Source organism: Glossina fuscipes, unplaced genomic scaffold (assembly GCF_014805625.2).
Source record: "Glossina fuscipes isolate IAEA_lab_2018 unplaced genomic scaffold, Yale_Gfus_2 1, whole genome shotgun sequence".
Lineage (NCBI taxonomy): Eukaryota > Metazoa > Arthropoda > Insecta > Diptera > Glossinidae > Glossina > Glossina fuscipes.
This window is the reverse complement of record NW_023998415.1, coordinates 20,877,661-20,892,557: the sequence shown is the minus strand read 5'-3', so window position 1 is coordinate 20,892,557 and position 14,897 is coordinate 20,877,661. Positions and strand designations below refer to the sequence as shown.

Sequence of the window (14,897 nt, the reverse complement as noted above, 5' to 3'; positions counted from 1 at the left end):
ATAATAAAAGTTTCTAAAATCGCCTGAAAAGTTTTCGAGGCATTTTTTTCTTCTTCTTCTTTTTCTTTTATTTATTTTTTATTTTTATTTTTTTTTGGTTTTAATTAAAATTTTCCTCATTCAAATAATTGGATTTGAATTTTAAATCAATATATAAAAATTTTTGGATTTTTAATAAAATAAATTTTTTTAATGTAAGCAATTTCATTAGCATACTAAAGTTTTCTATTCATTTAATTTAATATCATAAAAACTATTGTTATTGCAAATTTTTATTTATTTATTTATTTTTGTTTTTTGGGTTGTGCGGTCTTTACTTGGTGGGCGGACAAATTCGGGGATTATTTATTCTATAATGAAAATGAATTAAATTTCAAAAACAAACCAACGGGCCAGCCATAGAATAAACGTGAAAGTTGTCATCGTTGTATTCCTCCCAATTTATGAGTAAAAAACAAAAAAGGTTAATATATATATTTTTTATTTTAAGACAGATGCTGCTGTTGAAATATCAAATTTATGGACCCATTTCCCCACAAATCTTCGTGTACGAGTCTTTAATATCTTTTAAAAAATTTCAAGCCGATGTGTTAATTATGACGGCCAAGAGAACGCTTAAGACTTAGCATAGCTGGATAGAGGGACATTCTTAGCTCAATTCAGAATTTGATAATGAGGATCCTTACTTGTCTTGAAAACGTTTTGACATTTTCGATCTCTCGGCAATGGTTATAAAAGAGATGACGTTAAACTAAATACACCTCACTCAATAGGTGGCTGAACGGCCCATAAGATTGTTGGATACTATCAACTTTCAAACGATACGTGTCACAATTTCGTGCCATTCAATGCCAACAAATTTCGAAGTTCGTACGTTGATTAAACTTTGCTTTTTGGTGGAAAAAAGTATCCTTAACCGGTCAGTATTGGCTTGGAAGACATTAAAGCGTCTCCTATCCTGATGACGTTTTGGGTGTCCACTATTCGGCAGTTGTTTCAAGAAACATATAGAAATTACAAGAAATCATTTTGAAAGACCAAGCTTCGAAGTGAATCGTATTTGCTCATATTTGACCAACAGCAACGTGTACGGGCCGTATTTTCAACGCCTTCTTCGCATCTCACTGATCCAATAGTACGACGTTTCACTTATGGGGATTTTATTTCAGAAAACGTCTTTCGCTTTACCGCCTAGCGGGCATATGACCGATTTAATCAATTTCAACGCTCAATGCAGTCTCGAGTCTGTTATAGAGGTTTAGAATGTGGTGAATCCACTACTGTTCCATTACGATTTTGTGTATTCTGCTGCTTGCTTATTAAAGTACAAGTTACGCATTATGCCGCATGGGATGATTTATGCGACGGCCAAAGAAGTGAATACAGCCTTAATAGATGTTGTTGAGATGTTTGTTTATATGAAAGTAGATTGGTTTCATTATCTAGTAGACGAACTAAATCGGTTTAGGTAAATTAAAGAAATTATTGAGCCTTCAGAAGATCAAATCATTACATATTGTTACGTAATAAATTTAAATATATTCGCTGCGTATACTGAGTTGCAGTCAACTATTATGACTAGTTTTCATTGTGTTTGTTTGTTGATGATTATAAATGACTTAATTTATCATCTCTCTATGTGTTTCTTCTTTTCTGTTTTTTTTTTTTTTTTTTTTTTTTTTTACTCTAGAAAAGTTTGAAAAAAACATTTTTTTTTGTTGCTGAAAAACTTTTCACTTTTAAATAAAACGCTGATTTTACTAATACTTATACATAAACGAACACAACAAGCAAAACATTGAGAAAAGAGCTGACGTTTATGCTGTTACCACCATAATGATGACGATGATGACCCAGCAAATATTAAAAGCGACAATTACATGTTATATGAAAACAGTGTGTTTGACCGTGCGTAAGAGCACTTTCTCTATTTGTAGCGGAGAGAACCAACATCATAATGTTACAATTATCGCTACTAGAATCATGTCGGATTTTATCACTCGGCGATAAGAGTCTATCATTTTTTTTTTTTTTTTTTTTGTTCTTTTTTCCTAATGTGCACTTAGCTATTCAGATTATAAGGTTTTATACAACGAATTTATAGATTTTAGATGGGAATCCGGTTCCATTTCCACTTGTTCGTCCATTTTTGTGCCTCTTTTTACGCCCATTTTGGCGTCCGCCCTTGTAGTTTCGTTACTGCTGACGCTAATCTGACGCGTTACGCCGGTTGCGTTTGCTTCCATTCAGCCTTCATGTCGTGCTTGCTACAAGCTATCTTCCCTTTTGCTCAATCATTCATCCATTTATCCTATATTCCGCACATTGTTTCCTTCCTCCAATCGTTTTTTGTTCCTTTTATCGGCTTTTTCTTCCTTACATTCTTCCTTCAGTCCATTCTTTCCCTCGTTCCGTCGCTTCTGGTACCAGACTACTCTCTCTTCTATTCATTATTGCTTCTTCTCATCGTTGCTTTACCCTTTCGTCAATTTTTGCTTCCTTTTCGTTCATTTTTGCCACCGTTCCGTCGCTTCCCTCCATCCATTATTTCGTTCATCGTTTCGTTTTCCTTTCCGTTCATCCTTTCTCTCGTTGTTCCCTACTTTTGTCTATCTTTGCGGCTGTCTATTCTTCCACACATCGATTCTTCAATGCTAACTGCTTCTCGTGTTTACTTTAATATATCGTTCTCTTCATACGCCCCATTGCTCGGAAAATTCTCTCATACTTTTTGAGTAATAGCACACAAATTACATTAGATATGGATTTACAGTTATGAGTATACGCAATGAGTACAGTGCGACAACTTGCAAATCGGACCACTGGAAAATAAAATCAAAAGTTAAGAATTTTCATAATTTTAGCTTAAATGGTTGGTATCCAAAAATCGTCGCAAGGCGATTATAACTTTCTGCTTGTACTACTCATTCGTTTCTATTTTCCTACTGTTTTTTTTATTATTATGCGAAACTTTTTATTACAATTTTGTCACAAAATATTATTTGAGTTTAACAATATTTTTTTGGTCAGAAGGAAAGGAAAAATAACTGGATAAAAAAAAAAAGAAAAAAATTAACTTTGTTGCTCCGTACAATCCACAAAAAAAAATCATATAAACCGAAAAGTTTTATAAATTGAATTTTTGTTTTGTAGCGTATAAAAATGGTTAACATTTAATTGCTCAGAAGCAATTCATTTTTTCATGTTTGGTTGTTCAGAAAAATATAAAGAAAGAAAAAAGCAAGAAAACTTTTTAATATTTTGTCAATTGTTGTAGGAATAAAATTTTATTTCATTCTAATTTTTGCCAATTTGCTTAACTTTTTTAAGCGTTTTCAACATCAAGTAGATACTTGTGCCGCTCTACTCGATTTTCATATAAACTGTAAAAGAATTTGCAGTAAAGCATGAATATTTGTTGTTATTATTAATGCACTTAAACCGAAAAGTAAACTTTTCTTTAGTTAATAAGTCAGTCAGTCAATCAGTCAGTCAGTCAGTCAGTCCGTGTATTCTCTTGCAAGCTTAAAGGCTCGTGTAAAAGTGAACTTTTATCCTTATTCGTTCTTTGTTGTCATTCTTTCACTCTCTATCTCTCTCTCTCTCTCTCTCTCTCTTTCTCTTTCTTCTTTTATTAACCTTCTTTTTTTTTTTTATTATAGGTAGATGATATGTCATTACAAACTTAATTAATGTTATGGTACTGAGCAGCTCTAACTTTAGCCTCGTCATCCGTATTGTCATCGTGTTCTGTATGACTTTTCAACTTTTTCTACTATGGGTGACACTTTCTAATGCATGCATATATATATATATATGTATATCGTTTACTTACACAACATACACGAAGGTATCCCGTAACTTGTACGGTTTATACATATATCAATCCTTGCTGGATATATGAACGAAATACACTTAAGTAATGCCTGTCATTTGCAGCTTATGTTAGTTAATTTTTATTCTTATTTTTTTTTTTTTTTTATTTTTCCTTTTTCTTCGCTCGCTATACTGAAACTCTTCCAAACTTAACAACATGATGCTGATGTTTTAATTTCTTTCTCTCTAACTGCTCTGCTTTAATATCTAAATTCCAAAAAGAAGAAGAAGAAAAAAAAAAAAAAGAAGAAAATACATGCTGATGATGATGACGACAACGACGACGGCGGCGATGATGATGAGCAGAAGAGAACTGTAAATTTGTTTAAAGCGCACTCTGTTTACATATTGGATTTTAGTTTTTCAAACAAACTCGTTTCCTTCTACTAAATATAAGGAGAGGTAGAGAGAGATAGAAAGTGCGAGAAAGAAGAGTGAGAGAAAGAGATGATAAGAATTAGGGAGAGAGATGGGGAGCGACAGTACTTATTTTAAATCTCATAGTTTCTAGGTGAATGTGTTGTGAAAGACTTTAGAGTAGCATGGTTTTAAGGGTATCACATTGTTTATGTTGTTGGTTGTTATTGGTTGTTGTCGTCGATGTTGTTTTGTTGTTCTGAATGGTAGCATTGTTATCTTTATTAGATTTGTCATTGTAAGTTAACATCAAAAACTAGAAGATATCACTCAACTGAAGTATGTTGACATTGCGGTGACTCTAACTCACAGAGAAATTCACAGGAGCTCACACAGTTTTACCAAAATAGCTTTAAATAATTCTAAAGGCAACTAAAATGCTTTACCTTCCAAATAAGCTGCAAATGTTTTCAAATTAAAGCACTACAGCACAGCAGGTCGTATACATAACGTTTTCAATGCGCTATTACGTTTTACTAGTGCTTGGAAAGTGGAAAAGAAAATAAATAATAAATCAAAAATGGTTTTCATTTATTTATTTAATTATTATTTTTATTGTTATTATTATTATTTTATTTTTTTTTTTCAAATATTTTATACAAAACATAGATTGGCTTTGCTCGGATCTATTAATATTCACCAGTACTTTATATATAATAAATAATTGTAGCACAGATTAAGAATTCAAAATTCGTAACATATCGACAATCGTTTACCGTATTCTATCGTTCCGATATATGAGCCGTTACGGTTTTCATAAACCAAGTTTTGTGCAAATCTATATTAACTATGTGCCGTTGTATGCAGTACTAAGGTGGACTTAAGACATATCCACTTTTTATTATACCGATCGATTCAGAATCATTTTCTCAAGCGATCTAAATGTGTTCGTCTGTTCGTCTTGTTTTTGGTGTATTTTAGTGCAATTTTGTGCATTAACGTGTTTTGATCCAAAGGCAAACACTATTGGCAATGTATTTAATGGTTAGCCGCGCCCCATTATATAGTATTTTTACTTGTTTTCGACTGTAATTTGTTTACATGTAAACGGATCGTATTCTCTTTTTTTAATAGCTATCGTTATCTTTCTTTTCTTCGAAAATGGACTTGTCGCGCGTTTAAAAAAAAGAAATGAGAATTGAAAAAAAATTTAACTTTGGAATGTCGTTAAGTATTTGCTTTTGAAATCCAGTACGTCCACAGAAAGAGAATACTGAACGGCCGTGTGGACGGTGACACTGAACTACTGTATAAAATTTTGAATAGATGAATTGAGACATGGCCTTAGCAGCTTGGGTAACAATGAGCAATGGGAATTAGGGTCGAAAATGACCCTAAGGTTATGGACATAGCAGATTTTTCAAACGTATTGAAAGCAACGTGCTTTCATGAGAAAGCTGATACCCTGTAGGGTGCCGTGTTTGTTCATATTGGGGAAAAAAAATTATCACAAATATGAAAAATCGATGCTGGAAATGGTAAAATTTCTTGACCAGAAGTTTGATATCCTTCCTCGACAACGCTATCCGCATCCATGGAAAGAGATTTAGACGAAGCGATGAGATTTTTGTAGAAACAAGGACTACTTAGTGAATTGTTCTGCAAAAAAAAAAGAGGGGAAATGCCAGAGAACCGTCGAACTGATCACTTCTATTGTCTTTAATATATCTTTTTTTAGGTCGAATACTTTTCAACTATCTCTCACATCGATTTTATAAAATGCGTTCATGCGAATTTTGCTCTTCTACAAATTTCCAGCAATGCCTCCCTTTATCTTTTATACAATGTGAAACAATTGAATCAAATCAATGCATCAACTGTATTTATCAATTCACTGCAGAAGAGCGAATAATTGAATGAATCGTGTACTACTGAAATGGTTGGATACACATCTAAATGTGTTTCCTAACATATGTAAATATGGTGAACGGATTAAAACCGCATTTATTTTTTGATAACGTCCTCTATCACAAAAGATTGCAGTCTTTCTTGGCAAAAAGTTCGATCGCAATACCAAGACTTTGTAGTTATCTAAATATATGTGTAGCGTCACTAAACCTAATTGATACCATTAGACGTCTAACGAAAGCTTACGTAAAAAAAAAAAAAAAAAAAAAAAATGAGATGATGTATACGAAGAGAACTGCCGAAGGCTAGTTTCTAAATTCCCACAGGCCCGCATATTGCCTTCTCCCTAAAAAAGGCTGTGGGATTGGTACTTTTCAAGCTGAATTGGTCTGCTGGACTACAGGCTTAAAGAAAGTTAAAAATGCTGCTTAGCTACTCTTGGCATGGCCTTGCAACGACTGCTTTCACATTTAAATATAATTTGCAAAATTCACGTTCAGCTATTAATTTTAAGATTTTTATGCGAATTCTTACCATATGCGAATGCAAAGGTGCAGGTGTGTCGCCTCAAAAGTTGTTCAAAAAAGCTGGCAAACGGAAAGTTTCTCTTCCAGGCCTTTGTGATTTGGGAAAGTTTATTATAATGAACAAAGTTACTTAGTAAGGATCAACTCTATGGGTTGCCAGAACAGTCCGCCAGAGAGCCAAAATCGAAATAGACTATGTAACATTAAACTTAGAACGAACATAATGGTAAAGGACCAAAAATGCTCAGCCCAAACGGATAATCCGTGGAGCGTTATTAATCAAACTCCTGGGTGGAGGATATACTCTGTTTAATTTTAGTATGATATTTCAAAACTTATGTGGAATCTAAGCTATACATTCGCACCCCTAAAGTAGAAACGTTGATCTGCGATGCAATGTTTCAATTCGAAAGTCCAATCACTATTCAAATATATATAGGATGTAGAAGGTTTCTAAAGAAATTCTCGAGTTCAAATTGAGTTCCAAACTTGCTTAGTTGCCGAAGAATATCCAAAACGACGAGACGAAAGCTCCTAGTTTATGTATGAGTGAGTATAATTCTCAATCTAATCTTAAAGGGCAAACCTTTACCAGTGCCGAGGTTTCAATTTCCATTCGCCGTGCTAGGTGCTGAGGGAAAGTTAAGGCGTATTGTTGTCTCTTACCTTAGCCTAAGTACCTGTATACTCCTTGCAATAGCGGAACTGTTTTCTTTTTGTCTCCTTGTCAGATGTATGCATATCTCTGGCCTCACCTCGAGCCTCGTCCTGAGTGTAAGTTAGAAAAGATAAAATCTACGTATAATTATGAATCGTCTGCGGCATAGTTACAGTTCTTGAGGATCGCAACCAAAAGCCGGAGGTGGGAATATTAATCTGCTTGTAAAAGCGCAGTTGCATTGTTAAAACGACGGACCTCGTCGACCGGTGTTATTTCCGGATGAATTTTCTTTTTCTTGCATTAGTAGTATGAGATATTTTCCACTAATCATTTGTTCAACTTATATGTTCGCCTGCAATATGCAGGCATCTGTGTTATGCTCATAAAATGACATAATAATGCGTTGGGCAGGAGCATGTGAGAGATACCAATATGAGGAATCATACGCTTTGACTTTGCCATTTTTAAGGGGAATTTATTAACCCCTGAAATGTTCTTCCGCGAAACTTATACTAAAACTTATGTATGCTAAAGAGAATCGATTCACCCAAACAAGAAATGCGCATTTGAACCAATTGGAGTAATCGTGCTTTATAATGGGATTTAAAAACTTTTTATGATCTCAATTTTATATAAATTATTCGACTTTTCTATTAAACTTAGATGAGGAAAATATTTTTTTATATTGTTTTCTCTTTCTTTACAGATTACAAAGAGAAGTGTTTTCGTATATGATATATAAGCCATTGAAGAATCCTAAATGTAAAATAATTTCACCATAAATTATTTGAAGACTTTTTGCAAAAATTATAAAAAATCCATTAAGCGAAATTCAATAAAAATACAATAATAATAAAAGCAGAAATATGAATTATCAAAAAGGTAAGTCAAAGTCAAGGAATTCTATTTAACATATTTTTATAAGAATTGTTCCTTAGAATTTTCGACAAACAAAAAAAAAAAAAAAAAAAAAAAAATGAGAAAAAAATAAGCAAAAATTCTTTTCAAAAAATATTTTAATTTATTTACACCGTTTCGCAGTGTGGAAGATTGCCTGGTTTTCATCTCCTTTCCGCCAGTCATATATAAAATTAGTAAATATTTTAGTTCATGTTCATGTTTACCCACCTGCAGATTGAATGCCATCGTAGTTGTATTGGTATTGGGAAACCATGACAACCGTATTAAAAAAGAGGGCACGTAATCATCGATAACAAAGGCTTAGTTCAATTATTGCAAAAGACTGGAGTTTTTATTTTTTTCTCTTTTATTTCCCTTTCTTTTCTTTGCTCTTCTTGTCTTATCTCTTTTTTTTTTTTTTTTTGATAGCTCGGTTACATAGATGTGTTCGCTAGCATCTAAATAGACAGCATCAACAGCAGCTTTTTATCCTTTTCATGCGGTAGGCCCTTTCGTCTGACGATTTAACGACATACGTACATTAATGCTGTGAGAGCAGTTTTTCCTTTTCTTTTCTTTTCTTTTCTTTTTTTTCATATTTTTCATATTTTTTTTGCTTTTTCTCTTGGCATTCAAGAATAATAAACAATCCATAATTGAATTAAATCAAATTGCAGCCATAAACTGTGTGTGCCGTAGTGTAGACATATGAGTAAATATGAAGAGAACGATTTGTATGTGCTTCGAATATATTATTGGTTTATAAAATTTGACAGCAAAATATTTATCGCAGTTTTAAGGCTTTTTCATATATATAATCTCTGACTTTAAAATAAGTTTTAGGTTATGTGTAACAAATAAAGCGGGGATCGCTTTTCTTATTCCTTTTCTTTTTCTTTTGTTTGCTTCTATTAATCCTTTATTTATATATGTTTTGCCTTATTTCCTACAAATTTTAACGAAGTTATTCAGACAATGTAGCGTACCTAAAAAAAAAAAAATTTTAAAATCGACATGAGGAGCTCTGAGCCTAACGCAAATTCATTTTGTTTCTTAAATTCAAGTTTTTTTTTGCTTATTTCTGTTTTTCTTAGGTTGTAAGGTAGCTGCTATTCCTAAGAGTTTCCTTACAGGAAAGCTACATAAGTACGCTACTGTGACCTGCGAACATAGAACTCAGTTAGGTTCGTAAAAGACTACAACTTTTAAGGAACTGCATGAGATGTCAGTCGCAGTTGTGCGTACGTTCCCTTGTATATTAAATATATGCAATGTCGGGCAGTATTTATTTATTTTGACGCCCTACACCATCTGAAATGTAACATTTTATAAAATGAGTGCAGATGTATGCAGTACACCGAAGGACTTGAGATAGACTCAATTTTTTTTAAGCCAAACGGTTCAAGATCACTTTCCGAATCGATTTAACTTTCTCTGTTCATCTGTCCGTTTTGTTTTGTTGAGTTCAGAACGTAATGATATTTTGTTGAAATTTTGGCGTGCTTCGGCTTAAGGACGAAAGCTATTGAAAATGGTACGGAGCAGATCATTTTTTCGGCACATAACACTTTATTTTGAATAGCTGTTATATGAGTACCTGTAGTAACCAAAGTGATATAGGATATTTACTGGTGGGCCGTAGCCTTCTGCAGTGTTTTTACTTGTCGAATATGTGAACAAAAGCTTTCTTCTTTAAAAGCCATCAAAAATAGGCATTTCCTGTAATGCGGTGGGAAAATGCCGAGTAGAAGTGATTTTGTTTGGGAACACTTCAATTTCCAAGATGCGCCATGTCGTTACTAAATCTGATTAGATCAAAAAATGTTATTGACTGTGCTCGTGGTTTTATTTTAATTTTTGTTTCATACCCAGTCACTACAGCAATCACCCATACGCGTATAATCACGATGAGCAGGTCAGGGCAAAAGATGTCGTGCCTAGGAATGGTATGCGCTGATTATGTTCTACCAAGGATAGGTACAGTTATTTGATAAACCAATCAAAAAGAACAAATCAAAAAAAAAAATTAATAAAAAATGGAATTTGATAACACGAACTTCGCTTTGGCTCTTTATTTGCTAAAGCTGTGCCCATCCAACGAGTATTGCTTTCAATTGCACAACTAAAGTGAACGACGTATTTGCAGTGGCACGACTTGTTCGATAGCAAGGAATTTTTATCACACAAAAATTATAACAAACATGCCATGGTTCAAATAGTTTAGTGCAATCAGAGCACTGCGTGGACTTGGGGCTGATAGCCTGGAAATGAACGGATTGTCACGCATCTAGTACATTATGCGATAGTTAATAAACTCTGGAACAAGTTCGAGAAATGACCCTAAGCAAAATTAATTGCCAAATATAAGCGCGAATACGGCTGAGTGAACTGTTGATGTTGACATTACTGTGTCAAAAAAAAAAAAAAAAAAACAAAGCGCATAGATATGCTTTTTTTATGCAGCGTTAATTCGAACTAAAATACTTTCTTAACAATATTCTGTAGTGTGTATTTAACTTTCGTTCAGTCCGTGTATTGTTCTAAGCCCGTCCCTGATCCTAAACGTTAATCAGCTTTCCATTATCTCTATTTTCATTTACTTGAATTATCACTAACTAATCACACGTTAAGATGATCAATTTTCTGCTAAAAGGCAAAAAATACATATATATATATATATATATATATATATATAAAAAATAAAAAAAAATTAAAAAGCTTATCATTGTGTAACACACATTTCCAATCAGCGGTTGTTTTTCTTCAATGAATTTAATAAAAATTGTATTTTACGATGTGCGGCTTACCATAAATGCCAATAACTGGATTTATTGATAAGGCTTAAAGGAAAATTGTGAAAGAAGAGAAATTTAATCAAAGCACTTGAATTTCCGATGCCAATCAATATTGAAAGCAATCGTTTAACCAAAGCACTCCAGCCAAAAACAAAAAAAAAAAAACAAAAACCTACAATAAATACATTGAACTTGACAAAATTTACTTTAACGAAAATTCCTTGCACCCTTAACACATATATATACACATATATATATATGTATATATATTTACTTGTATATATCTATGTGGCTTATGCTTTTCCAGCATCTAAATATTTTTTTTTTGTTCATTCAATGCAACTTTTATTCATTGTTTTTCAATTGTCTCAAAAAACAACCGAACGTCATTGACTTATCAATGATGATATCGTTTTTAGTTAAAATCTAAGCGCGCGTCGCGCGTGTCTCACTAACTCCCAATATGGGACACCACCGGTTGCTTGCCTATCATAGTCATCATTGATAGACAGGCAGGCAGACGGTGGCAATGTTCGTTACGCGAGGCAAAAGTATGTTAGCATACGTTTTCAGATTTTAATCATAAACGATGGCCTCAACGAATGAGCGAGCGAAAGAGAAAAAACTATACAAAGATAGAGTGAGGGAAATAGAAAGCCTAACAAAAGAGTGAAAGAGAGAGACGGTAATAGAGACATTCTCATAATGCGGCACACAGTTGTACGTTTATTTAACTTTTCTCTCCGCTTTATTTTTTCAATCAGCAGCATCACATTACAGCTACTAAGCCGATTGTTGAGATTTTCGAAAAAAAAAAGATATATATGAGGATACATATGTATATGTTATATATGATAATAACTAAAATCTAAAGCTTATTATGGGACAGGATTATGTTCAATAGTCTCACGTTACATACTATTAAGGGTTACGTTAATACGGAAGTTCAAATGATTTTAAAGAGATCAGCAGCAAAAAATCAATAAATGCTTTTCACTTTATTTTTATATTTAATTTAAATCATTAATACATTAAGATAACGAACTCAAACAATGATTGCATTCATAAGCAAAAAAACAAACCGAAACGATGTAAAAGCCAAAAAGTGTATTTTAAGGCAGCCAAATAAACTCTAACAGTCCCTTGGTGTAGCCTTCGTTCACCGTTCAATGCGCAATAAGAAAATAAATACTCCTGAGAACGGATGCAAACGCTTTTGATTAGCTTTCACAAATATCCTAAGGTCCACACGGATCAACTAAAGGACATCGGCTTGTTCGCTCTAACCTTTTTGGATATGTCGTGAATCTCGCACCACTTCACGAGGCTGAACAAGTCCAACTGAAGTCCGTCGAAGACTAGCATACCAGCAGAGAAATGAAATAGCTTCGGCACTGATGGAGAGTCATTAATGTATAACAAGAAGAGAATTGGATACAGTCGGCTGCCCTGCACCGCGTCAACTCCAACAATAACGTCGCTACAAATATAAAAATTAATTCTCACTTTTTGAATCCAATCACTGCTCGGTATGGCCAAGTACGAGGCGATTCAACTTAAAAGGATGAAGGGGAAGCCCATTAAGGGTAATTTGTGAACTAAAAGCTCGTGATGCATTCTGTCAAAGGTTTTACTAAGGTCAATAAAGATTACGGCCGTTTGTCTCGACGTCCTCAACGCGTTCAAGACATGACACAAGAACTCTAGAAGATTGATAACCGTCGATATTTCATACACGAAACGGCATTCAAACGGCGTTGGCAACTAATCCGCTTGTTGACGTTTCTGATATTTGTCTAGGGATAATTGAAATAACCTCAGCTTATCGCTGATTTCTGCTCCTCTTGCACTTCCTGAAGACGTGTGGTTATAGATATTTACGGTACAACGTTAATTAAAGATTTCATAAAACAAGTCTGCATGAGATCCACTTAATCCAAACAGTTACTTACGATAAAATAAATAAATTCTTTACAAATTTTACAGATAATTTTTTTAGATTCGTAATCAAAATCTACACTATTCGAAATTCACAAATTCGAGTGGTACGAGACTACTTACCCATTCAGTTTTCGACATTGAATTCAGCGAAAATATGAAAGGCCAAATTCGAAATGAATGTATAAAGGAAAATCTATGAAAGAAAATGACGAAAATGAATCAAAAGAAACAAATGCATATATAAAACGTATGTTACGCATAGTACTGTGCGTGCAAAAAATAAGAAACATATTCAAGTTCATTAGCGCGAGTACATCAAATAACTGAAATGTTTTTTTTTTTCTAAGTTCATCATAAACTTCATTGGTGCGTCAGCTGTGCTTGGTTTTTTTTTTTTTTGCGATTTTCTATCTGCGTGAGAAGAGATTAGGATGTTGGAGAGAGCCTTTGTTAAGCTGACTTAGTCGGAAAGAACTTTTAACAACTGGTAGAAGCAGTTCAAAGAAGGCCGCGTCGAACAACATCCTGGACGACCATCGATGATCAACTGATGAAAGTTACTTCAAATAAATCAGAAATTTGGCGCTCAAACACCCTCGATTAACAATTAGAAATCTTACTGACACTGTTCACATTTCAAAGGGATCAATCGATAACGTTTTAAAAGAGATTTTAAGCCTGAAATACGTCACATCTCGCTTGGTAGCGAAAATACGTAATTCGTTTGAAAAAGAACTTCGCGTTAAAACCTGTGAGGAGATGATATCTAACTAGTAATCGGCCGTGAAGGCCACATTGTTATGACAGATGATACTTGCGTCTACGCATCATATTCGAAAACTCCAGATCAATCGAGAGAATATCGTGCAAAAGTTGACTTAAAAATGAAACAACCGAAATGTCGATCGAAAATCAAAGTGATGTCAATAGTTTTTTTTTTTTTTTTTGATTATTATGGCGTTATGCACTATGAATTTCTTGCGCCCGATCAAACTGGTAACAAAAAAATATTACTATTCACAAAATAGGGGCCGAAATTGTGGAAGGACAACTCGTGGTTTTTGCATCACGATAGTGCGCCATCTCACACTGCATTCGTTCTCCGAGAACATTTCGTTAGAATTTAACTCACATCGTTAGACGACTACCGGATTCACCTCAGCCTCATGTGTCTTCTGGCTACTTCCTACACCCAACCAGGACCACGCCGGGGACAACGTTTCAACTCGATTGGCGAGAATCCCGGAATGTTTTGTAGGCCATTCCGGGAATCGACCATCACAACTGTTTCGAGGATTTGAAACCCGCGTTGGCCGATATTGAGATTAAATCGTTTAGACATTTGCAAAGAACCCTTAACAGACTGAAATGGGTTTTACATAACAATTTGAACGCATTTAGTGGGAGAGACAAAGAAACTTTAATTACCGCATATGGAAAACGTGCTGACGCCTGTACATACGTTCAATCATTTAAGATATGATTTCCATTCAGTCTTTTCGATCACTACACACATCGTTGTCCAAGCCCTGTTTTGAAATTGTTTTGTTAACACAAGCAAGACGTACGTAAGAATCCGCCTGGCACCAACTACTTGACCATTGAGAATTGAGAAAAAGAAAATGAAAACGACACTTTTAGCAGTGCAAGGTTAACTTAATATCTTATTCTTGCTCATTATGTATCGAAAATATATTTTTATATATATATATTATACAAAGCATATTAATTGGCAATATTTCGTAAGATTTTTTTTATTCCTTTCCTTGATGTTTCTTTTGTTTTGTTTCTTATTTTCTTTTTTTAATACGCTTTGCTTGTGCAATCAATTTCAGTGAACTTAACGCAATTAAGCCCTCACTAAGATGAGATATGAAATGAAACGTTTGGCGAATCTTATCTACAAGCAACTAAATACTTTATAAGAAAATC

The 14,897-nt window shown here is 33.9% G+C and overlaps 1 protein-coding gene across 4 annotated transcripts in view; it reads left to right on the top strand.

The window, feature by feature from the left end:
* The window catches only part of LOC119645097 (uncharacterized protein DDB_G0283357), a 678,949-nt gene that overhangs the window by 42,726 nt on the left and 621,326 nt on the right, over window positions 1-14,897 (top strand). For all 4 annotated transcript variants that reach the window (XM_038045002.1, XM_038044999.1, XM_038045000.1 and 1 more), the window contains exon 2: window positions 8,036-8,211. In XM_038045002.1, the coding sequence (XP_037900930.1) occupies window positions 8,196-8,211 (16 nt within the window). In that variant the 5' untranslated portion in view covers window positions 8,036-8,195. The remainder of the gene's footprint in view (window positions 1-8,035; window positions 8,212-14,897) is intronic.